This window comes from Microtus oregoni, unplaced genomic scaffold (genome assembly GCF_018167655.1).
Source record: "Microtus oregoni isolate MIOR12 unplaced genomic scaffold, Mior012 000002F_ref0000024, whole genome shotgun sequence".
Taxonomy (NCBI): domain Eukaryota; kingdom Metazoa; phylum Chordata; class Mammalia; order Rodentia; family Cricetidae; genus Microtus; species Microtus oregoni.
The window spans coordinates 67,711,805-67,735,859 of NW_024543061.1; the positions used below are offsets into that span (position 1 = coordinate 67,711,805).

Here is a 24,055-nt window from a genome sequence, read left to right on the forward strand (position 1 = left end):
CCCAAGCCTGAGTCTTGTCCCTGTAGGCAGAGACTGCTCATTTGTTTCCCGGCTGCCTAGACATGAATAATCACATAGAAATTATACTAACTACAATACTGTTTTGCCAATAGCTTATGCATATTTCTAGCTAACTCTTACATCTTATATTAGCCTATTTCTATTAATCTGTGATTCACCCCAAGGCTGTAGCCTACTGGTAAGGTTCTGGTTGGCAGCTGGCATCTTTCTCCTATGGCAGCTACATGGTGTCTCTCTGACTCCGCCCACTTTCTCTCTATATCTCTGTTCAGATTTCCTGCCTGGCTTTACTCTACTAAGTCATTGGCCAAAATAACTTCTTTAATGACCAAAGGTAATAAAACATATCCATACCATACAGAGGGAAATCCACATCATTTCTCCACCCTAAAGAGTTAGGATACTGGGATGCTCAGATAAGTTGGCCACTTACATATCAACAAACCTCCAAGTGCCCATATGATCTCCAAGTATCCTGGTGTATACTTTTAAGATTCCCACCCAACAGGCAGTGAGGACTGCACACAGTGGGAAGGGCCCTGACTCTAAAAGGCCACAGAGGCCCCAGCTCAACCCATGGGCTCTTGGCAGAGTTCCCTTCTAGGACAAGCCATAGTCAGCTTGTGAGCATCCCTAACAGCTAAGGCTCTGAGAAGGCCCCATCCCTTCCTGGGGCCTTGACCTCTGCTATGGCATTGTCTTCACAGCCCTCTGCTATAGCAATGCGAGCATACGAGTCATGGAAGGTTAGGACAGCCCCTTCGGGCATGGGAGCTCTCTGAGCCTGGTGCCTCTAGGTGGGCAGGGAATCAAGTTGTTTTGGATTCTTGGCCTTTCAGAAGCCAAAGAGGACATCAGTTTGGTGAAACAGAATCTGAGGTCACTCACCTCTTTGGTACTCAGACACTTGCTTGTGACTCAGCATCAGAGGTTAACAGGGGAATGGTGAGGAACATCTGTGATGTCTGCACCAGGAAGGTAGAAGCAGGAGGATTATGAACTCTGGGTCAGACTAGGATATAACAAGACCCCACATGATGGTTATCATTATTGCCAACTTGACATAGCTTGGAATCACTGGAGAAGAGATTGTCTACACTGGACTGACCTGTTGGGAACAGTTTAGTTGACTTATTTTATGTGGGAAGAACCAGCCTACTGTGGGCAGTACCATTTCCTAGTCAGTGAGTCCTGAACTATGGAAGAGTAGAGAAATAGAGCTGAGCATAGTAAGCCAGCAAGTGAACATGCACAAATTCATGTCTTTCTGCTCCTGACTGGATGTGATGTGGCCAGCTGTCTGAAGTTCCTGGCTTCACTTCCCTACATTCCTCACAATGATGGACCTAAAACTGTAAGCTACAATAAACCCATCTCCTCTAAATTGCTTTTTGTTAGGGAATTTTAATCAAAGGAACAGAAATTAAGACACCCTGTTTCAAAAAACATGATGATTCAGTCGGGCGCTGGTGGCTCACGCCTTTAATCCTAGCACTCGGGAGACAGAGGCAGGCAGATCACCGTGAGTTCGAGGCCAGCCTGGTCTACAAGAGCTAGTTCCAGGACAGGTTCCAAAACTATAGAGAAACTCTGTCTCTAAATAACCAAAAGAAAAAAAAAACCACAAGATGATCACTTCATCCCCAGGGAGTACCACATGCCCCCCCACAGTCTGACCCCACCCCCTGGGGACAGATTCTTCCAGTGGTTCAGGGTGTCCAGTTCCCAACCCTTATGAACAGAAATAAAATGTACATGTGCGGTCCACCTGTCTCCTGGGAACTGGAAGCTCAGTGACAGTTGGATGCCAGTGGCTGTCAGGGACTATTCAAGGCCTTACTGGGAGCTGAGACTCTGTGATACCACGGCTACACTCCCTTCTCCCTGTTCTGCCCCTGACATCTGATCAGGGAAAACAAAAACACATCACATAGAGGTAAATGCACCAGGATAGGATGGCGGGGCATTAGTTGTCAATGGAACTTATCCCATCCCATTCATTCCTACGGGTGGGAGCAGCAGAGCCAGTGCATGGACCAGGAAGCTTCCAGGGAGCCAAGTAACTCTTCTTTACAGCACTGGTACCCTCTGGCCCCCGCCCCTCTGCAGTCCCTCCTCCTGTCTGTTTGAAAACCTTCTCTTTTGCCCCTTCCCATATGCACTCTCACTTAGCACAACTGATGTCAGCCCTCATTGAGAACGTGGCCCTGTGCCCTCACCCTCTAGCCCCTTCCTCACCTCTGCCTCCCAGCTTCCCCCTCCCTCACCTCTGCCTCCCAGCTTCTTATTCCTCTGCTCACTCCTATCCAGGCAACACCTTCCTGCTCTGTGCATCTGATCTGCACAGGGGCTATTCACTGTGCCCAGGATCTGCACAGGAGCTACCCACGGTGCCCAGGATCTGCACAGGGGCTATCCACTGTGCCCAGGATCTGCACAGGGACTACCCACTGTGCCCAGGATCTGCACAGGGGCTATCCACTGTGCCCAGGATCTGCACAGGGACTACCCATGGTGCCCAGTTGTACTCTGTCTCCTGTCCTCTATTTGGATGCCTTCTCCACATTGGACTCCAGTGCCCGATACATATTTCTACCCTCACTAGAGAAGTCTGGGAAATGTGAGACTACCCACTGAACATTCCTTGACACACTCCCAAGCTCCTGAACTTACATGCAATGACCATGCTGGGACCACTGCTCTCTACGGACTTTCAGTCCTGAGCCTTGCACCAATATCCTTCCCATACACCTTCTCATACACCAGAAGAGACACCGACAGTCCCCTGGGCATAGGTGGATCTCACTAGAACCCCTCCTCCTAATCATTATGGTTTTCAGCAGAGGCAAAATTAGCCCGCGATTAGTATCCCCCGCCACGTGCAGCATGAAGGAAATGCAAAGCAAATATCCATATGCATGAGATACACAAATAAAATGTATAAACAAATATCCATATGTATATATGTATAAAAATGAAACACACAGGCAAATGCATACATGAGATGTTCGATGGCCACAGCCAACATGATGCTCTGACCACAGCCCAGCTGCAGCACACCTGGCACTGGCTGGCACATGCTGGCACAGGCTGGCACATGCCTCAGTGTTCACTCTTTGTCCCACCAGAGCAGAGAAGTAGATATTAGTTATCACATATCCAGATGTGTGGTTTAAAGAAATTCCCGGTTTGGTGGAGGTGACCTGCCCAGGGACAGCGTAGCCACTCCAAAATTATCAGAGCCCCGGGTTCTTTGAACATGTGGCACTGCCCTTTCCACCCCATGGTTCATGGTTTGGAGCACAAAGTGGCTGCGTGAAGTCCAGCCATAGCATCAGCATGCCAAGCAGCCAGGGCAAGGGAAAGAGAGACGCAGCCTTCTTCACTCTTAGGATGTGACTGACTTTGTCAGTGACAAAGGGATTGCTCTATCAGAACGAAGTCACAGCACCGAATCCGTGAGTGCTCCACACCATCTCTGAGAAACATACAGCCTGAAAATAAGGAGAGTCTAGCAGACCTCGTATCAGCGCAGGAGTCCGCTGAAAACCTCCAAAGCCAGTGAAACAAGCCGGCCCAGAATTGGAACGAGTTGACCTCATTGACCTCTAGAAATTGGTCCCCATTCTTTCCAAGTGGAAGGGAAGCCCCTGCCCCACAGAAAACACCTTCAAGAAACCATTTTGCCCCTGCTGCTCACACACCGTTTGCCTGCCAGGGGCTAACCCTGACCATACCTCACAGAGAGGCTGGGATGGAGCAGCACCACTCCAGGTGGCACAGTCGCCAGCTGAAAGGGAGAGGTTCTCTTCCAAGAGAACAGAGCGCGTGTACCTCCCCTGCTGCCTTCTGGTCAAGCCTCCTCCCTTGGTGATGTTGCACAGAGAGGTTAAGTAACCCCTCACAACCCAGGCGCAGAGACAACCTGCTGAGGTGTGTACCTACGGAGAAGCAAGGAGGGCCGATGCTCAGCAGGCCTTCTGGAGCCCCACCGACTTCACAGTTCCCGGGGTCATCCACCCAGGGGTCAGAACAAGGCAAGGTGGCATTGAGCCAGAGATGGGGCATCTGGGAGGATGGAATGGGACTCTCATTTACTGAGCACACACTACGTGCAAAGCCTTGTTAGACCCTGGACGAGGAGGCTCTCACCGATCTTCCTGAGGGTCCTGCAGTGGAGCATCATCTCTGCCCCTACAGATGAGGCCTCAGGGTAGGAGGTCGTGGGCTTGCCCACAGCACACAGTGAGGACTTGAAGCTAGCAGTCAGCATACAGAGCCCCCCAACTTTTGGCAGAGTCACTAGCCAGCTGGACCTGCTTCCTCTCTTGGGAGCTGGGGAGTTGGGAACAGGTGAGGTGGCCTATGCAAACATCAAGGTCCCTTCCAGACAGATACCTGTGCGCAGAGACCCATGCAGAGATTCTGCTCAGAGCTGCAGCTCTGCCAAGTGTGTGGGCATGCACGAGCAAGTGTGAGCATGTGTGCAAGCATGTGACAAGAAAATATGTCCTGCAATGGTAGTAAGACGTGGAGAGACAAAGGACTCTGAACACTGTGTCATATAACAAAACTGAGATCCAAATATCTAGAAAATTCCACCCGGATCCCCCTTCCATAGGTTGTAGTCTTCATCTGGGGTCCACGCTGCACATGTACGGCCAGGGCCTCAGTCTCAAACCCACTAGGGAACACTGACTAGTGAAGCCACTGTGGGTGCTGGGGCGGGAACATCAGGGATCGCTGTGGTGCCCCTACCCAGCATGCTCATGTCCTCCACAGGCCCAGCTGCCATGGCACACTGCAAGACGGAGCAGGAGGACTGGCTGTTGGCCCACCTGAAGTACCTGCTCTTCATCTTCAACTTCTTCTTCTGGGTAAGTGGAGGCTGTGGCACGCCCCTCCCCACACCTGCACTATGGCCGCGCTCACTTTGAAGTCTCTGTATCAAGGTTGGCTTTTCCCAAGTCAGAAACCGTGCTGGGACCTGTCCTGCCCTGCTCTTAGAGTGAGCCCTGCCCTGGCTGTGACGGCTGCAGCTTTCATGGAGTCCGTCAGAGCATACCCAGGCCAAACTGTGTGTGCAACCTCATCCATCGTCCCCTGTCTCCAGAACACCATGTCCATGTGATCCTGACTGCTGAAATGATGTCCCCTTCCCACTGAAATCCACTCGCCTTGCTGGCCATGGTCTCAGAGCTGCACTGTGACAGGGACGGTCTCTATAGCATCTGACACAGGTTTCCCACAGCGTTGTGGTTCTGTCTCCCAGTGGGGATTACCTATTTAATTAGGAACACAATGCCACTGATCCCCAGAGGGCCTGTAGAGAGGCTGCATTTTACTCTGATTCATTTGTTAAGATGGTGTCTCACTGTGCAGTCCAGGATGGCTTTGAACTGGTGATCCTCTTGCCTCAGTCTCCCAGCTGCGGGTCTTACAGGGGCTCACCATCACATCCGGTGTTTGTTGACTGTGTGTTTTGTTTTGTGGCCTCACTAGCTGTGGGAAAGACTAAGAGGGAAGGTTTGCTGTCCACAGGGACCCTGGCAGCAGTGGATGCTGTGGCATTTCTGAGTCTGTTTCCCTAGCTGGAGTTGGGAGATTAACTCTAGCCTCTCAACCTGAAAAAGCAACCCCAAATCAACATCTCAGCAGGGCTGGGCTCCAGGTACCAGGAAAACAAAACAAAACAAAACAAAACAAAACCTTCTCCCCAGCCCCATCTCAGAAACACAGGGAGACCATAGGGCCACACTGGTTCCAAGCTCAGAGTGGTTTCAAAGCATCAGGAGAACTGGCTGCATCAAATACTATCTGTTAAAATAAAGGACATAGTATTTGCTTAAATACATTTGGTAAAGTTTCTGGGAACAAAAACTAAAATGACTTTGGCTTTGATCTTCCCAGGAAAGAGTTTTCTGGAACAGGGAGGCCCAGGGGTACAGCTCCTGGAAAATTACGCTCTGCCCTAGGATGGAGGACTGGGCTACACGTAGAGATCTGACCAGAGATAAATCAGTTAGGGCACTTAGAGTTCCTGCAGAGAAAGCAACCTCACTCCCTCCCCCTCCCCTTTTCTTCCTTTTTTGGATATTTTAAGGTTTGTTGTTGTTTTGTTTTGTGACAGGGTCTCATCCTGTAACCCAGGCTGTCCTCAGACACATTGTGACAATCCTCTTAGCTTTAGCTGTGATGGCATGCATGTGCCACCATGCCTGGGTCAAAGTTTTCTTTGTAAGACTTTTCCTGACCATAAAGGTCTCCTGTGTCCACTCCAGATAATCTCCAAAAGACAGACAAGCATAAAAACATTAATGACCGACATCTGACTATCTTGGTCTCCTAGGGTGACAGGACAAAGCGTCACAGTCTGCAGTTGGGGTGGCGTTAAACAGCAGGAATTGTGTTTACTCGCTGTTCTAGGCCTAGAAGTCTGTGATGCCGCAGGATTCTCAGGTCCCTCAAACTGAATTTACCAGGGAGGGAATGTTCAGAGCATAAACTCCTTCTCCACAGAAAAGGTTCCTTCCTATTTGAGACACTCCGAAGTCTAATTGTTGTGACTTACCTGAACCCCAGTCATAAGACCAAGGCAGTGTCTGCACGCCTCCCACCCTGGGGTCACCACAATTTCTGCCTTCCTGAAGGAATTATAAGACAGGGCAATGGGCAAGAGGCTATATTTGCATACCCTTTCAGCCTGTTGCCCCTTTAGCCTCCAAACACAGAAGCTAGCACAGAGCAGGGCCCATCCATTCAGGCTAGGAGTGCAATAAAACAAACTCCCTCTTTCATGAATGCGAAGTGTCTTTTGAGTGTAGGTCTTCATTGCAGGGCTCTGCCAAAGCCAGCATGGAGCAAAGAGCCCAGGATGCCATCATGGTGATCATAACAGCCAGCATTGAAAGATTCTGCATAGGTCACCCCAGTGCCCTTCCATTCAACTATAGTAGTCAGTGTTACTAGTGTCCTTATTGTGTAACGGGGACCTGGCTCACCAAGCCAGTCACTGACAGTCGTCTTAGTTATTTTATTGCTGCGAAGAGACAATGTGACCAAAGCAACTTATAGAAGAAAGAGTTTATTTGGAACTTACAGTTTCAGAGGGTGAGTCCATGACCATCACAGTAGAGAACATGGCTGCAGGCAAGCAGGCATAGTTCTAGAGCAGGAGCTGAGTGCTTACATCCTGATCCATACACAGGAAGCAGAAAGAGCTAACTGGGAACGGGTGGGCTTTTGAAACCTCAAAACCCACCCCCAGTGACACATCTCTTCCAACAAGGCCACACTTCCTAATCCTTCCTAAATAGTTGCACCAACTAAATCGTTCAAACATGCGAGCCAATGGGAGACTTTCTCATTCAAACTTCCCACAACAATCAAGCTTCTAGGCAGATTACTTACTCTCATGTTGTTGTTACGTACATGGAAGGGGGATGCCTGAACAGTACGAATTAGAACTTGCCGTTATGGAAATGTCTTGCATGGTTGAGGGTCTGTACCGATGCCCTGCTGGGATGGGATGAGCTGGCAATCGCCATCTCTTCAGCGGCTTCCTCCCCATTCCTAGTACTGGGCTTAGAGCTTCTGGCATCGCGACCTGGGTAGAAAACAAGGGATGTAATGTTGTTTTTGAAGAGAATCTTGCCTGCACGGGGTGTGATGCCCCCTGAGACTTTGCTCTTTGTGAATAGCACTCTCCTTATCACGTGCAGACCACAGTCCTGAGTGCCCACATCCCACAGAGCCCACTCTACGCACCCGGCAGGACTCGGGCACCGCCCTTCTGTCACCCTGCCCCTGAGGCCTCCTGGGATGAGTCTAGTCAGGGATCACTGATGCCACCATTGACATACCTCCTGGGTGACCCTGAGCAGCACACATGCCCAGCTTTCCTGCATGGCTGGCAAAGAAAGCTGCACTTTTCTCCTCGTTCTCCCTTCCCCCTCTGGCGCCCCCCCTCCCCCCGCTTCCTCACGCAGCTCCTGTCACCCCTTTATTGTTCTCTAATTTATTATTTTAATTAGCTGCTTGGCTGTGTTAATAATCAAACTGTTCCCAACCTCCCAGAAGCTCTGCCAGGCTATGGGAGGAGCCTGGGAATGCTGCCTCATCTCACAGCCTGTCCTGCCTTGAGGGTCCACCTGGGCTTTGGTGCTACCAATGGGAACCTCTTTAAAGGAACACAGGTGACTGAGTAGATGCCCAAGTGGGTAAGAACACTTGCTGTGTAACCATGAGGACCTGAGTTTAAATACACAGCGCTTATGTACAAAGCTAGTCAGAGAGGCAGGCTGGAAACAAGAGACTCACAGAGCTTGCTTGCTGCAGGCTAGCTCCAGGTTGAATGTGAGATCCCGTCACATGGGTAGAAGGGAAGCGTGGGACATCTGGAGCCCTCCTGTGGCCTTCAAGTGGGCATGCGCACCTTCACACACACACACACACACACACACACACACACACACACACACACAGAGACAGACTCAGGGCTGAGAAGAGGCACTGAAGAAACATAGGAGACTTGAGCGCCATCTTCAGGGAAGGTTGGAGAACATTCCCTCAGCAGACCCTCACTTGAGATCTAAGCACTTACTCCTGCCCAGCTCCACGTGGCCTCAGGTTCTGGAGTCCAGGAGGGTGGAAAGCTAACTGAAGGGGGCCTCACCTAAGCAGCATTGGGGAAGCCATTTCCTGCACACGAGCAGGAATTTTCAGTGAAGCAGCAATTTGAGGGTATTGCAGGATTTGCCTCTTGGGTCTGGTGTCAAGGCCCTATTTGGGGTGAGTTTGTTCACAACTCACAATACGGCATCATCCAATGGGACAGTAAAATTCCTGGTGTGGTCTCTCTAGTTGTGTGAGCACAGAAATGTCGCTTCTGTTTGGGCCAAATTCCTCCCTCTAGAATATGAAATTTCCTTTTTATTTTCCCTTTCTCCATCCCGCCTCCCTCCCTTCTTCCCTTCCTCCCTTCCTGTCTTTCTTTCTTTCTCTTTTCCTTCCTCCCTCCTTTCTTCTCTTCCTTCCCTAACAGCATCCACCCTCACTCTAGATCTCCCTGGGATACAGGGGAAGATGACGATGAATCAAGAGGCTAAAGGGGAGCTATTCAGTGTAGTGAGTGAAGAACCCTCCTGTGAGGACCGTAACTATAGAAACACGCACGCACGAGGCTTGCTGCTGATGGGGGGTGAACCATTTGCTGGTGTTGGGTACGGCTGACTCCAAACCAGGTTTCTTCCGGCTTCTTTGGAAGGTGAGGCGGTTTGTGACCCTGCAGCTCCAACCCTCTGGGTACTGTGAGAGTTTGCACTCAAGGGGCAGATGTGGCTCAAGATGAGAGGCTCAGCAAGACGTTCGTTCATTTCTTCATATTTAAAACCACGCAGCTGTGAGGAGCTGCAGGTAGGAAGCCACCCTGGGCCTGCACGAAACAAGCCCATCCTTACAAAGTCTCTCCCGCAGAACTGGTCCAGAGCCAACAAACAGCCAATAGGACTTGCACCTGGGCAGAGCTAGGAGAGGAGCCTACCTGGTGTTTGAGAAGTGTCTGTCCTTCTACAACTAGGAGGCTCCAAGCTCAAGCGGTCCTGGAGTACCACTGACTTCCTGTGTGCCCTGGGTTCAACCAGTGCTGTAAGAACTGAAGCTGTTGCTAGAGATCCCTCTGCAGTGAGGGGAGTGGGAATGCTTGCCTTAAAGGTGGCCTAACTGGGATATATCAGGACTGGAGGTAGAGCACCTGCCTAGCGTATGCAAGGCCCTTGATTCCATCTTTGTGTGGCCCCTCAAACCCTAGAGAAAGAGACCAAAGCAACCAAGGAGATGAAGCTTGGTTCAGACCAGGCATCCCAGCCTGGTTCCAACCTCAGGTTACTTCTCCTTTCCAACCTAGACTGTGGTAATCAGAGTCAGGGTCTCTCCACCCAGTCACCTCCAATGACATGAGGGCAGGGGCAGGCTTGGCCCTAAGAGTTTTCAGTGGGCATTGGTGAAAAGACAATGATAAAGCATGGATCTTACATTATATATCAGCACTCCCCTAGGCCTTCCTGGGAACTCCCTAGTAGGCTGGAGGGAAGTCCAGCTGACATGGGCACACCATGGGTGGAGCTTCTGCATGCCAGGAGGGGATGGGCAGAGAGCTACCAGAGTAAGGAGCTAGAACTCTCCTGCAAAGCTAGAAGTAGGTACACACTTGTGATGGGCTTAGAAGACGTTCCGTGGGATAAAGAGGATAGTGTAAGAGGGATGGGAGAGAGAGAGATGAGAAACTGTAGCCAGATGAGCAGAAGTCCAGTGTGCCTGGATACAGATCCACCTCTGTACCAGGCACCCAGACCCTGTCACTTTGCCCAAGTTCACAGTCAGAGGCACTGACAGTGGCTTCAAGAGAGGCAGTCATGGACTTAGAAGATGGATCAGGGGATGGCAAGCATGCAGGATGAGGACCTGAGTTCAGATCCCCGGAAGTCACGTAAAGCCAATCACAGCAGAGCACAGTCTGCGATACCATCACTCTTACATCAAGAGGAAGACAAAGGCTGGAAAATCCCAAATGCTAGCGGGCCAGTTAGCCTGGTGTATGCAATGACAAACAAAGAGACCCTGTCTCGGCAGAGTCAGCTAAGTGGAAGAGGAGGACCAAAACCCGAGGCTAACCTCCTGCCTCCACACATGCTGTGGAGGCAGACTCTCACAATACCCTTCTCTACACACCCCAAACATGCATCACACCACACATACAAAGATTTAAAAAGAAAGAGTGAACATTTCCTACATGGCCATTAAAGCCAGATCACAGAAGAAGGAAAGTGAGGACAGACATTTAAAGGCCTCCAGGCCATGCAGGAGAGTCCCGGCCTGAGGCTCTGGTCTGGGGTCAGTTGTACAGATCGGTAAGTAGCCTGGTCCACCCCTGGGTAGAGCAAGAGCTGGAGGATGACCTGGGACAGGAGCCAAGGCAGACCGTGCAGCAAGGATAGGGAGGTGGCCTAACAGCAAGCAAACATCCCAGAGAAACAGCAGCAGCACCCTTGCAAGGGCTGCTGGGTGCATGAGTGAGGGTACCATTGAAAAGGTTGTCCAGGGGTCATTCATGAATGAGGAACACAGTCCTGAATGGGTCAACCTTGCTGCCTAACCCCAAACCTTTCCAGAATGCCACAGAGCAGGTAGTAAGCAGCCCTGCTCTGCCCCTGACACACACACACACACACACACACACACACACGCACGCATGCACGCATGCATGCACGCACGCCCCATATGCCATCACCCTGTATGTTTCCTGCCTTCCATGCCATGGGCTGCCCAGCACGGAGGGCAGAACATTCTGCCCAAGGCTTCCTCCCTGAGGCCCCACAGTCCTTCCTGCGTCCCCAGCAGAGAAACTCTACCTGTGAAATCCTGACAGAGAAAAGTCTTGCAGTTGCTCTCACACCCTCTGCTTTCCTCCAAGTCTCTAGTCTTGTCAGGCTAAAGGATGGCTGCTCAGGTTAGCCAAGTGCCCTGGACCACACAAATTTTCTGACCCGTTGGTGACCGGCTATGCCTGAGAAATTCAGTAACTATCTGACAGAAGACCACCTCTGTCCTATGAGGAACTGAATACTATAGACCCGACTTGATGCAAACGGCTGGGAAAGTGGGTTCTGGGGTCAGTGCCCCTCCCCCACAGCCCCTGCCCAGTGACCCAATCTGCAGATAAAGACACCGGGACTTAAAGAAGTTGGTGTCTCACTATCACACAGTTAATGGCACAGCCAAAAGAACTTGGCCCAGACTTTCTGGCTTCTGCTCCCCCCCTCCCCCCGTGACACCTTCTGGTACCCCATCCCAACACTGAGTGAGCATTTTTACCTCTTGTTCAGAGGTGACCAAATCACACACAAGAAATCAAAGTCCCTGAAGGACTTAAGACTTTCTCATTTCCTTTCTCATGGCTAGCTATAGTACTGATCCCTCAGTAACTACCTTCTCTACTATACAGAACTCTCTGGGGGGGGGGGGGGGCTTGAGGTCCCAGGCCCATTGATTCAGACTAGTTTCTTGCTTTCTTCAGGTCTTCAGACCTAGTGTGAGCTTGTCTTCTAGACCTTGATCAGGCCAGGATGTCCCTCCAGATCTCTCCCAGACCCTGTGTTGTGGCTGGAGACCCGGCTTGCCTAAGGACCAGCTGCTTAGCAAGATCTGACAGTGCTGGGACAAAGTGCTCTGCTCTAGCCCTGGGGCAGCTGCTCCCAGGAAAAGGGCCAGCTTGTGTTCTGCAGGGCTTCACACAGCGCCACCTACTGGGAAGAGAAAGTCAGGACGCTTGGACCCGCGCTGTGATTCTCCAAATGTCCCTGCCTGAGTCTTACTCCCAGAGGTGCTAATTAGCCTGGGTTCCAGCCCTGGGTTTTCATGACTCCCCAGGTGGTTATGTAGCCACAACTCTGAAGACATGGAGAAAACTTGGAGACTTACCTGGATGTGTGTCTTGACCATGGTGGATGAGCAGACTTCAGTCCGACCCAAATGCATCATTTTGTGTGCTAAGTGATTCTTTCTATCAGATTCTGAGTGAATTCTTGTGCTCCAACAGATTAACTATCCCCAGACCAATCTGAGCCTATCCTTCTGAGGGTTCAAGATATGAAGGCTCAGGTTACTCCCTGCTTGGGAAAGAGTAGGGATTCAGAGTTAGCCTACCTAATAGAAAATGTGTGTCTATGTCCTTACAGAGATTGCACCCATTAAATACCATGTTTTTCAGTTCTTAAATAGCATTATAATTCATCATGGTCACATTAACTGTCTCGTAATATTCAGAATCTCTGCTCGGCAGTATCCTACGCCTTTAGATAATTTGTTTTGAAGGAGAGAGGAAAGAGAAGGCAAAATTAGTTACTTCTTAGTTAATGCGCCGTGTTTGTTAAGGCAAAGACCTCAATACATAAGATCCTTGGAAGAAAGTAACCAAGGGGTCTTTAGTAGCTGTAGATTGAAACCACCAAGCTAATAAGGCTCCCTCAACTGAAAGGCGGAAGAACTGAGGACCAAAGAGATTAAAGGGCCCTTTCTGAACCAATCATTCAAAGTCGAGAGCCTCACTCAAACTTGCCAGACAATACAGTTATATAAGGGAATTGTGGGGGTAATATTTTACTCAAAGTTCCCAGTGGTCATGGAAGCTGACCGACAGGGGTAGCCATTAGTCAGTCAGCCACATCTGTTATTCGGTTCCATCCACCCAGACTCAGGAAACCCTTTGTTCACAGAAATTGTGTGGCCCATAGATGAGTTCCACCCACAGGGACTCTAAAAGTCTGCCGTGTCCCAGGATTCCTGACGCCAAACATCATTTTTGGCTGTTGTTGTTTTTGTTTGTTCCACCAAGAAAAGATGCTGCCCAGTATAGTGTAAGGTGCCATTCATCAGGAGATTCGCCCTGAGTTTAGAGAGGGAAAACCGGAAGGGGGCCAGCATGCATCGCACAATGGTGGGCGCGTCAGCCTCTCCAGTTCCATTTAGCAGCATTGCTGTGGCCCTGTGCGGTGCCCTCATGCTGGCTTCTCTCACTTGGAGGAACCAGCGGAGAGAAAAGAGTTCTCGGAAGGAATCATTCATTTGAACAGCAGAAGCGGAGGAGCAGGCACACCCACTCTGTGGGATCCAAGGACAGTCCTGCCTCTGTCCTCAGAAGACCTGGCCTTGAATCAGCTCTGAAACTAATGGTGTCATCCTGGCCTTACTGAGGGCCTCGGTTTCCTTTCTCATCTGCTAGGCAGAGATGATAAACCCTTCCCCATCCTCCCAGGATGGTTGTAATGTTTAGACAAGAAATTGACAGAGTACATGCCAATCACAAGAGGTAGGTGCCTGGTGTGTGTGAATTGCTAAGAAGAACCCCCAGGCTTTGCTCCACTGAGGTCTGTGACTGCACAGAACAGAGAGGGGAGAAGTGACCACGGAGTCACCATGGTACAGATGAGGAGCCTTTCACGGGGATTAGCATCCAGGTGTGGGCAGAGATAGAGTGGGGTAGGAGCAGGCTTCTCTTCTCTGCCTTTGACCATACTAAGACCTCTAAGGAAGCCTCCACTATCTATCAGGAGTAGAGTCCATGGGGACCTGAAGACAAGGGGTAGGGAGAAGTTGACCTTCCGAGGATCAGGCAGCAGAGCCGTTCAGAAGTCTGAGTCCTGGGCAAACAGTCTTCGTCTTCCGTATGTGGCATCTAGGTGCATGTGTGGCATATAATAACATTCTAGTTAAGCATTACACCCACCAAGATGGCTCTTCGGCCTCCTAATCCCTGGAGGCTGACATCCTGGCTGTGCTCCATGACACTCTTCCTCAGAAGCAGCTCTCAGACCAGCAAGTGAGCAGGTTCCTGTCTGGCCTCATCTCTGGATCAGTCCGCAATATGCCAATGAGCAAAGAGGGAAATTCAGCTGCCTCCCAATCCTTTGCAGGGATCTGAGGAATGGGAACACCTTTCCAAAGAGCAGGCACTGGGGACACATCCTAGCTCTCCATCCCTCCCAGATCTGTCCATCCTAGAAACAAGACCTCAGGCAGGGTACCTTTCCCCAGTGAACCTGTTTCTTCACCCACTGTCCAAATGTGAGCATGTGCAGCATGAAGGCCCTCTGGGACGATTTGGGAGAGACCAAGGAGCACTCTGCGAAAATAGCACCAAGAATGGTATGGGAGGTCTTTACCCAGGGTCAGTAAGAAGCATAAATTTGGGCTAAACTTAGATCTGAAATCTCTCTGCATGTGAGGTGGGGAGGCGGGGGGGGGGGAGGAGGGGCTGGCAAGTTCACTGAGCACCTGAAGCCTCGATTTCCTTGTTTATAAGCTAACAGAGAAATTCTTCCTTTAGACCCTTAGGAAGACTAATTGACACGGTGCCTGAAGAGGGTCTGGTGCCCAATGGACACTAGACAGGCGGCAGTTGGCAAAGCTTCAGGTGCTACCTGATCTCCCTTTTGTCTCTGCAGGTCGGTGGGGCAGCTGTCATGGCTGTGGGTATCTGGACACTGGTGGAGAAGAGTGGTTACCTCAGCATCTTGGCCTCGAGCACATTTGTTGCCTCTGCCTACATCCTCATCTTTGCTGGTGCTCTTGTCATGACAACCGGCTTCCTGGGCTTCGGGGCCATCATCCGGGAGCAGAAGAGCTGTCTCTCCATGGTGAGTGTCCTTCTGTCTCTCTGTGGGGATTGTCCCTCACAGGAGGATTCTTCCATGGAGAGTGAGTGTAGGCCTGTGCACTGTGGGGGCAGGGAAGCATCACACGTGTCTCTCAGGTTGGGCTTGCCAGCCTAAGTATGGCACTGATGATTCTGGGGAGCCAGAGCAGGGAGCCTGCTGTGGGGGCTGTGAGGGCAAAGTGCTCCAGAGACGTGGGACCTGAGCCAGGAGGTCAGCCTTAGCATTACCACGGCAGTTTCTAGGGTCTTGATTCTTCCTCTTCTTCCTCCCCTTCTCCCTTTTCCCTCCCTTCTTCTTCTCTTTCTCCCTTTTACTCCTCCTCTTCTTCCTCCCCAAATCTTCTCTTTCTCCTCTTTCTTCTTCTGCCCCTTCTTCCTCCTCCGTCTTTTCCTTTCTCTCCTTTTCTCTCCCCCTTCCCTTTGTCCCCCACATCCCCGTCTCTTCCTCCTCCCCCTCTAGACTTTAACAAGCAGTTTTCACATATATACTAAAGGGACCCTCTCTGCCCCACCACCCAGAGCGCACCATTGTCCTTTCATGGTCACCGTTGTCTGGTGCACACTCTCCCTGTGTTCTGCACTCTGGTGAAGCGGCTCCAGACACTGGCATCTGTGTTTCGACATACGACTCTCAAGCCTAAGAGGAAAGCAATCACTATTCAGTCCTTGACGTTATGAAATAATGAGGGAGCTTCTGATCCCCCCAACTGATTCATAAAGCGGTATTTCTTTTTAAGCTTGTTTAATTAGGCCCATGTGTTGATTCATCTCTGAAGTCTATCTCTGGGTTTGTTGAAAGATCTGATAGATTTCCAGATTTTTCTTTCTTTAGCTATGTCCCTGTATGGTATTTAACATGTACTCTTCGCAGTTCTGTGGAAAGGCTTAATCAGGCTTAACAGGTCTGATCATTTGTAAAGAATATTTATTTCATGGCTAACATTTGTAGGCATCATGGGATCCATGATGCGTCTTCCTGGGGGTCTGGGGAGACACCCATAGCAGCTCCTCAGGGCCAAGAAAGAGGCCAAGGAAGACCCAGTAGGGACCCTGAGGCCAAGACCACCTTGGGCCCACACACCCAGTATCCTTTGGTTGTGGCTGACTCCCCACAACCTAGAGGCCTCTCTGTGCCCACCTCAGAGGACCAAGGCTAAAGTTCAAAAGAGAAAAAACAGGAAAACCGACAAATGCCTGGGCTTTGCCAGAAAACCTAAGCTGCAAAATAAATTTCAAAGAGAAATCAGGCAATGGGAAGTAGCTCTGCAGGGCTCTTGAGCTCCCTGTTTCCACCCCACCCCCCCTGCCCCCCAATATCCTCCGAAGACCATGCTGCTCTGTCTTGCACTCATCCTCCGGAGTGGGAGGTAGGGGCTGCTGTGGGGAACCTGAGGCCTGGCCCCTGCAGCAGCTCTCAAAACGGCGACCTAGTTTTTGGCCTGGATATGAAAGCTGCTCCGTGCAGGCCCAGCTGGATGGTGCTCCTGTTTTGTGGGATCTCTTCATTTTACTCTGGAACCAGGGTGCTGGCAGGGTACAAGGTGATATGTAGGGTAAAGTTCCACGGGGGACCAACCTTCAGGGTGGACACTCTGAGCCTCTCTCTAGCAGTGGGCAGAGGTGCTGGGAAGCAGCCACAGCCTGCCTGGCTGTCTCTCAGGCAGCGTGGCAAGAGCATGGTCATCTCTTGAAGCTCATAGGGATAGGTTCTGGGAAATGCCCCCAAACCCTGCCCTCCATACACATACCCAGAGCTGGGGGATGCTCAAGGGCCTTATACAGAAAGACGCAGTATTCACGTGTAGTCTGTATCCACACTCCATCTCTTTAGAAGTCCTTGTTAGCTACTTATAAAAGCAAATGCCATGCAGACGCCACATAAATAGCTGGGTCTTACTATTAAGGGCTGATGGGATGGGCTATCAGGCCCAGAGAAAGACCTCTTTCCTTTACCAGTTTGTGGGTCTATGTCCTGCTGGACTCTGAGAGGTCTAAGGGTCTAGGCAAGCCATTGTCCTGACCTCTGGAACCTGTCCCAGGAGAGCATCCTGCTGAGCCCCGTGCCTCCTTCCTTCCTACTGTGGATTCTGCCTTATAGGGCATTTAGGGGAACAAGAAACAGAGGAGGAACCTTCTGGTGGGCAGACCAGGACACCCTCTTGACAGAATGAGAAAGAATGCAGACACTGTCCCTTGAGGACCCAGCTTCTGACTCAGCCATCCATCTCGGGGGTGAGGTGTCCCCAGCAGCCTTGGGAAACAGTCTCTGCTGACTAGGCGCAGCTTGCTGACGACACAGATGGCCACTGTTCACTGAGCACACCGCCTGCTGCTCCTCACACTCCACCAACCCCGCGAAGGCACTGCCATCTGCACTGTTCCCGGCACTAGCGCATGCTAACTCGCTCAGGCCTCACATGCCCACGGAGCTGCTCAGACTCGTGATGTGCACTTGACAGGAGCTGGGGAGCAGGTACAGGTGAAGTGATCTGCCTAGAGAAAGGTCACTGGGAGAAGCATGAAGGGAACAGGCTCAGCCAAGCAGGTAGGAGGCCGGAAGCAATCGACCTGTCAGGGAGGGATAGAACACACAAAAAGAGGCCAGAGGGATGTCGAGGGTTGATTTTGAATGTCAGCAAGTCAGAGTTAGGGGAAGTTGGGAAGGGAAATTTATGGTAGGCCTAGTCTTATCTCTCTGATCTACCTGGTCACTAGTTACTGGGATGCTCACAATTGGGGGGGGGGGGAGTTTGAGGCCGTGAGAAAATACAACGCACAGCTATAGCTAAGGGGCAAATGGCCCATTTCCTGTACTCTGACATTGCACACCTCCTATGCCCAGAGAGGCAAGATTCATTCTTTCTTACTGATGAGGAACTAGGCATAGAGATGGGGAAAGGTGACTGTGAACCCAGCACTCAGGACTCCCCTCTACTTCCCCTAAGCCTGATGGTTCCACAGTCAGGTCTAGAATCTGCCCAGAAAGCTAAACAGAAGCGCGAAATCTCCAGAAAATGGGGCAGGCTGCCTGTCCACCTATGACTGCATGTGTGTGGGCAGGTGTGTGCACTTGCACAAGTGCACACACGTGCATGCACACACACACATACTCTCTCTTACACACACACACATTCTTAACCTCCTTTATCAACACATTCTGAAACTTGCTCAGAGCTCCACCTGAGGTGGGATGTAAGGGCGCCCATCAGGTATCTCGTACCCGCACATGACAGAGCCACCCTTTCTCACCAGAAGGCATGCTCTCTGTGGCACCCTTGCAGCACTGGCCACATGGCCAGTAGCTCCATTTTGGAGTGAATCAGGGACCAAACTTCCAGGGGAAAGACCCCAGAAATCACCCTCGTTCTTTGCTTTTTCATTTGGAAAGACAACAGCCGTCCTGAGTCATGAAAAGGGCATGAACTTGGGCCTAGCTAGGAGGCAAATAGGTGGAGAAGACAGCCTGTCTAGGCAGTAGATAAGGCCCTACCAGACTTCACCACACTTCCTTGGCCCAGGCAAGTGTCTCTGGCTAAGAGAGACAGGGAGAGTAATGCCTCTAGGAAGGAGCTGATAGGAAAGTGTGCTGGGGCTTAAGAGGGGGAGGGCTCATTCCAACAGGCCACTGTGAGGGTTTCCTTCATTGAAAACTAATCCCATTTCAATCTGAGGTCTTTCTTAGCAAGCCCGGCTGTCTGGATTCTGGGTGTCTGTGCAGTCCTTGTGAGGTCTGCTCTTTGGGGCGTTTGTGCTGATCAGGGAAATGCTCTCCATCTCTGTTGGGAACTAGACCCTTGGGGATCAGATCAAAAACTAAAGTGCCACCAAGCAGAGTAGCACAGGGACCGCTCTGTGGCTGAATATAGAGCCCAGCAAGACAACCCAGGGAGTCACAAGAGAGGACACAGCCAGGCTGTGGGGGCTGGGTCCCAGCACCTTCCAAATGCCCTGCTATTGTAGCTTCTATGGAGGCTGTGTGCTCACCCGGGTTGTGCACACACTGTGAGTAGCAGCCCTAAGAATAGCTGCTAATTTGGGTCCCTTCTCAAAGGAGTTTTGCTATGATGTGTTGCTTAGAGCCATGGTTTTATGATCTTTACATAACATGGCTTCCCTGGACCTTATGCTTCCTCATTACCACCACACAATGGGGTTACTACGGTGACCAGGAGAAGCTGGGTGGCTCCTCCCGGTTGGAGGTTACACAGCAAGGTGGGCAAGCTGCATAAAAGCTGCTTTTGAGCCCCAGTCCAGATCTATCTGCCCTGAATTCTAGACTTTGTCCTGCTGGCTAACAAAGCCTCAGAAGCCCAGAAGGAAACGTTGTGACTCTGGGTCCGTGGTTTTCAGAAACTGGGTTCTAGAACTTACTTTTTTCCATCCACCCCCTCCCTAAAAATAAAAGAGCTCCTGACAAAGGCCCAGTTTAGTCTGAGCCGTCCATCACGATCTCCGTTTGGCTGAAGATAGAAAACTTGGCGGGGCCCACATTCCAAACGCTAAAAATAGGCCCCTCCTTTGATCTGGGTGGCATGGGCCCTGGTCATCAGCTCTCGGCTCAGATGGCCTGAATTATCTGTCTCTCTCCTGTAGTCTTAGCTAAAATAGAAGCCCTGGTGTGAATAATTTAAAATCCATCCCTTTTCCCTCTGCGGAGTTCTCATGCAAAGCCCATCGCTGCCTCGGCGTCCGAAAGGATAAGCTATTCTTGTCCTCAAGCAGTGACTCCTTCTTAGGATAGTGACTTTTAGGGGTGGCAGATTTGCCAGGATGAACAGTACATGAGGGAGGAATAGCAAGCCTTGGTAGAACAGGCAGCCCCCTCTCAAGGCATTTCCTGGGGATGCTCAAGGCCACTCCCACCCCTACTGTGATCCAACTTGGATGCCCATCATTCCAATGTCTGTCTTTCATCTTTTCCCTTTTCTCTTTGTGTGGAACTGGACCCGCTGTGTTTCTCCTTTAGGGCTTCCTACTGCCTTCATCCAATTCAAGATTTCACAAAGAAGTTAACACGGGGCGGCGGGGAAGAATAAAGGCAAGGCAGTCATCTCCAGAAAAAGAGAATACTTCTAAGGCAACCTACCCATCTCTTTAGGCCAAATCTGGGATTTAAAACTGTTTGTGTTAGTTCAAGGAAGCGCTAACATTAACTTCTTGGTTAAACTACTTATAGTTCAATGATCGAAAAGACAGAGAGCCAGGGAGTGGGTAACTCTGGGTGCTCTACCTATCCTTGGTCTACTTTAGTCCTCGCTGCTTTAATAGGCAGGGCAAAAACACAAGAAAGAAGATTCCAGACCATGTTGCTTGTGAGCCTGCTGGTGGAGACTTAAGTCTCAGCAGCTGTGATTGTATACAGCACATACTCATGCACACAGGTGAACAGACACACACACACACACACACACACACACACACACACATACATACATTTCCTATTCTCAGTGAATAGTGACACCGAACCAGGGAAATCACTAGTACGGTTTTGGATGCTCATGGAAACAAGAGGTGTTTGATGGGTATGATGCTGATCTCTGATGGAGCAAACACATCAAACCGACATGTCTAACAGCTGTTGGGCCCCAGCCTCTCATTCCAAAATGACAAAGCTGTTGACTGCCCTGAAGCTCAAGGGAACATAAGAAGTACCTGCAAGCAGAAGGCACTGACTTTGCAGTTTCTACATTTTTCCTGCGCAACCATCTTTGGACTCTGGCCCCCTGCTGGAAAGGCCATCTAGACCAAGAGACAGTCAGACTGTACTTGGGGAGCCTGGAAAATTTGGTCTTATGGGGGCTCGAGAGATGGCTTAGCGGTAAAGAGCACTGACTGCTCTTCCAGAGGTCCTGAGTTCAATTCCCAGCAGCCGCATGGTGGCTCAGAACCATCTGTAGTGAGATCTGGTGCCCTCTTTTGGCCTGCAGGCATACATGCAGGCAGAACACTGTGCATAATAAATAAATCTTTAAAAAAAAAAAGAACTTGGTCTTAAAGGTGGGTGGATGGTTGGACAGGTGGTCATGTGTGCCATGAAAGGAGGGAGGAAGGAGAAGGAGGTGGCGACAGGGGAGAGAAGAGTCGGGTGTCAAACCATGGCTTCCCTCTGGCTCGTGAGACCGCCTAGTGGAGAGCTTTTATGACACCTCTGTCCCTGTACTGACCCACATAGTCTCTCGATGGGTATTAGACACTTTCAGGTTTCCTTCCCAGCCAAGTGTGCATCAACCCAGGAGTGTTGCTTACTTCTGCCATTACTTCTGATAGTGTGAGAAAGCCCTTGGTTGTGTCTAGATCTTGTAGCCAGGTTCCTGTCGCCTCCCCTCGGTCTTTGGCCGGACTCTGCAAGAAGCCCTTTCTCCTACCTACCCATCTCTCCATGTGCCATTGTTTCATGGGCAGCAGCAGTGCACACCCTACACACAGCCTCATGCTGGGCAAACCTGAAAGAGAGCTCCCTCTTTGGGTGCCCGCTCCTCATTACTGAGCCCGTGAGCCAGGCTGCAGAAAGCAGCCCAGGGGAGATCATCAGGGAAGAGGCAACCAGTGGAGAGAAGGGGTCATTTACAGAACCACACCTCTTCCCCCCACTTGTCTCTGTTCAAGCTACTGAGTTTTCACACACCCACCCTGGGAAGCAGGCACAGTCAGGTGTTACTTTTCCTAGAGAAACAAGCATCTCTTCACTCCAAATGGGCACCAGCGACACACCAAAGAAATAAATCCACCCAAGTCTACCTTGTGGAAGCAGTGGATGCTAGCTCAAAACAGCTATGTTTCTGGGCTCCCTGTAACTTACTGAAACACGGGTGACCCTCTTTCAGGGAGCTGCTTCACTAAAGCATCTGTCCCAATATGAATGGCAGCTGGAAACAACTGCGTGCCAGGACTCCCCGTAACTCTCAGGCAATTCCACTGAGGGGCCACCTCTCCCTCACAAATATTATTTTTATAACCTTGGGGAATGACCTTGTGAATCTTTTCGAGTCTTCTGATCCCTGTAAATTCCCTGAGCTTCCGGGCTCTAATGAGTCAGCCTGCCCCTTTGGAGGGAAGCCCTCAATTTGGAGAAAATAGCTACACAAGAGAGAAAGATTGCCTTCCTTTCGGGGTCAGAAACATGGCAACAGGCCTTGGGGCTGAAGCTCCTTCTACCTTGGGACCAGGAGAGGTGGCAGCAGATATTTGACTTGTTCCCTTCATTCCGAGTCCTGGACTTGACTGTGGGAAAGCCTTCATGATAACCGCCAGTGGTCAGTGCCTTAAGCATTGAGGTTTAAGGGATATTCCATCAGTTGAAATGAACATCCCGGAAACTAGAGGTCTGGGGGCTGAACCATCGTATAATAACTCATGAAGCTGATTAAAATGCATAGCTTTCCATCTGCAGCCAGCAGCCTCAGCCCCTCTAGTTGCAACAAGCTTATACACTTGACCAACCAGGGTAGAGAATGTGACATCCCAAAGACAGCCTGGTCCCAAAGCAAGAACACAAGACCTGCTCACCAACAGAGAGGAGCTAGCTGGAGCTACTGTGGAACATTGTACATAAGAGCAGGATGCAAAAGGGAGGAAGGAGGCCCTGTCCAACCACCCCTGGCCAGAAGAGCATGCTGCACAAATACATCCCTCCCATCTCAGCTCTCATCTCATGCAGAAGACCCAACATGTACCAGGCTTTTTCTTTTGGGCCACTAACCAACTCTTAAATCATGACATGGAGACTTCTTGCTAGTTAAGCATACAGAATAAAGGAAGACTATTAAGAGCTGCTAAGGAAAAAGGCCAAGTAACATATAAAGGCACACCTATCAGAATTGCACCTGACTTCTCAATGGAAACAATGAAAGCCCAAGGTCCTGGTCAAGCATTATGCAAACATTAAAAGACCATGGATGCCAGCCCAGATTACTATACCCAGCTGATGGAGGAAGGTCATTGGTTAAATAAAAAGAAACTGCTTGGCCCTCATTGGTTAGAAGATAGGTGGGAGGAGTAAACAGAACAGAACGCTGGGAGGAAGAGGAAGTGAGCTCAGACTCCACAACTCTCCTCTCAGGAGCAGACGCCTCAGAGAGACGCCATGCTCCCCGCTCCAGGGAAGATGCACGCCATGAAGCTCCGACCCAGGATGGACTCCCGGTAAGCGCACCTAGCTGTGCTACATAGAATATTAGAAATGGGCTAAATTAATACATGAGAATTAGCCTAGAAGAGGCTAGATAGAAATGGGCCAAGCAGTGATTAAATGAATACAGTTTGTGTGTTGTTATTTCGGGCATAAGCTAGCCAGGCAGTCGGGGTGCTGGGGACGCAGCCCCGCCGCCCTTATTACTACACCCAGCAAAACTTTCAATCACCATAGATGGACAAAACAAGATATTCCATGACAGAACCTCATTCAACCAATGCCTAGCCATAAACCCAGGCCTACACAAAGTACTAGAAGGAAAACACCAATCCCAGGAAGTCAGCTACATCCACAAAAACACAGACAATAGATGATCTCACAGCAGCAAATCCCAAAGGGTGGGGGAACACATAATAATGTCACCAACAATGAAAACTAAAATAACAGGAACTAGCAATCACTGGTCATTAATATCCCTTAATATAAAGGGACTCGACTCACCTATAAAAAAACACAGGCTAACAGATTGGATACAAAAACAGAATTCATCTTTCTGCTGCATATAAGAAACACACCTCAACCTCAAAGACAGACATCACTTTAGAGTAAAGGGTTGGGAAAAAAGTTTCCAATCAAATGGACCTAAGAAACAAGCAGGTGTAGCTATCCTAATATCTAACAAAATAGATTTC

The 24,055-nt window shown here is 50.3% G+C and overlaps 1 protein-coding gene across 4 annotated transcripts in view; it reads left to right on the top strand.

Annotated features, from left to right (window-relative positions):
- Window positions 1–24,055, top strand: part of Tspan11 (tetraspanin 11) — a 66,993-nt gene that overhangs the window by 21,348 nt on the left and 21,590 nt on the right. For 3 of the 4 annotated variants that reach the window (XM_041679220.1, XM_041679243.1, XM_041679226.1), the window contains exons 2-3: window positions 4,804–4,898; window positions 15,021–15,212. In XM_041679220.1, coding sequence (XP_041535154.1) covers window positions 4,815–4,898; window positions 15,021–15,212 — 276 coding nt within the window. In that variant the 5' untranslated portion in view covers window positions 4,804–4,814. Of the gene's footprint in view, window positions 1–4,803; window positions 4,899–9,168; window positions 9,287–15,020; window positions 15,213–24,055 lie in introns of those variants that run through there. The other variant, XM_041679235.1, reaches the window with a different exon arrangement.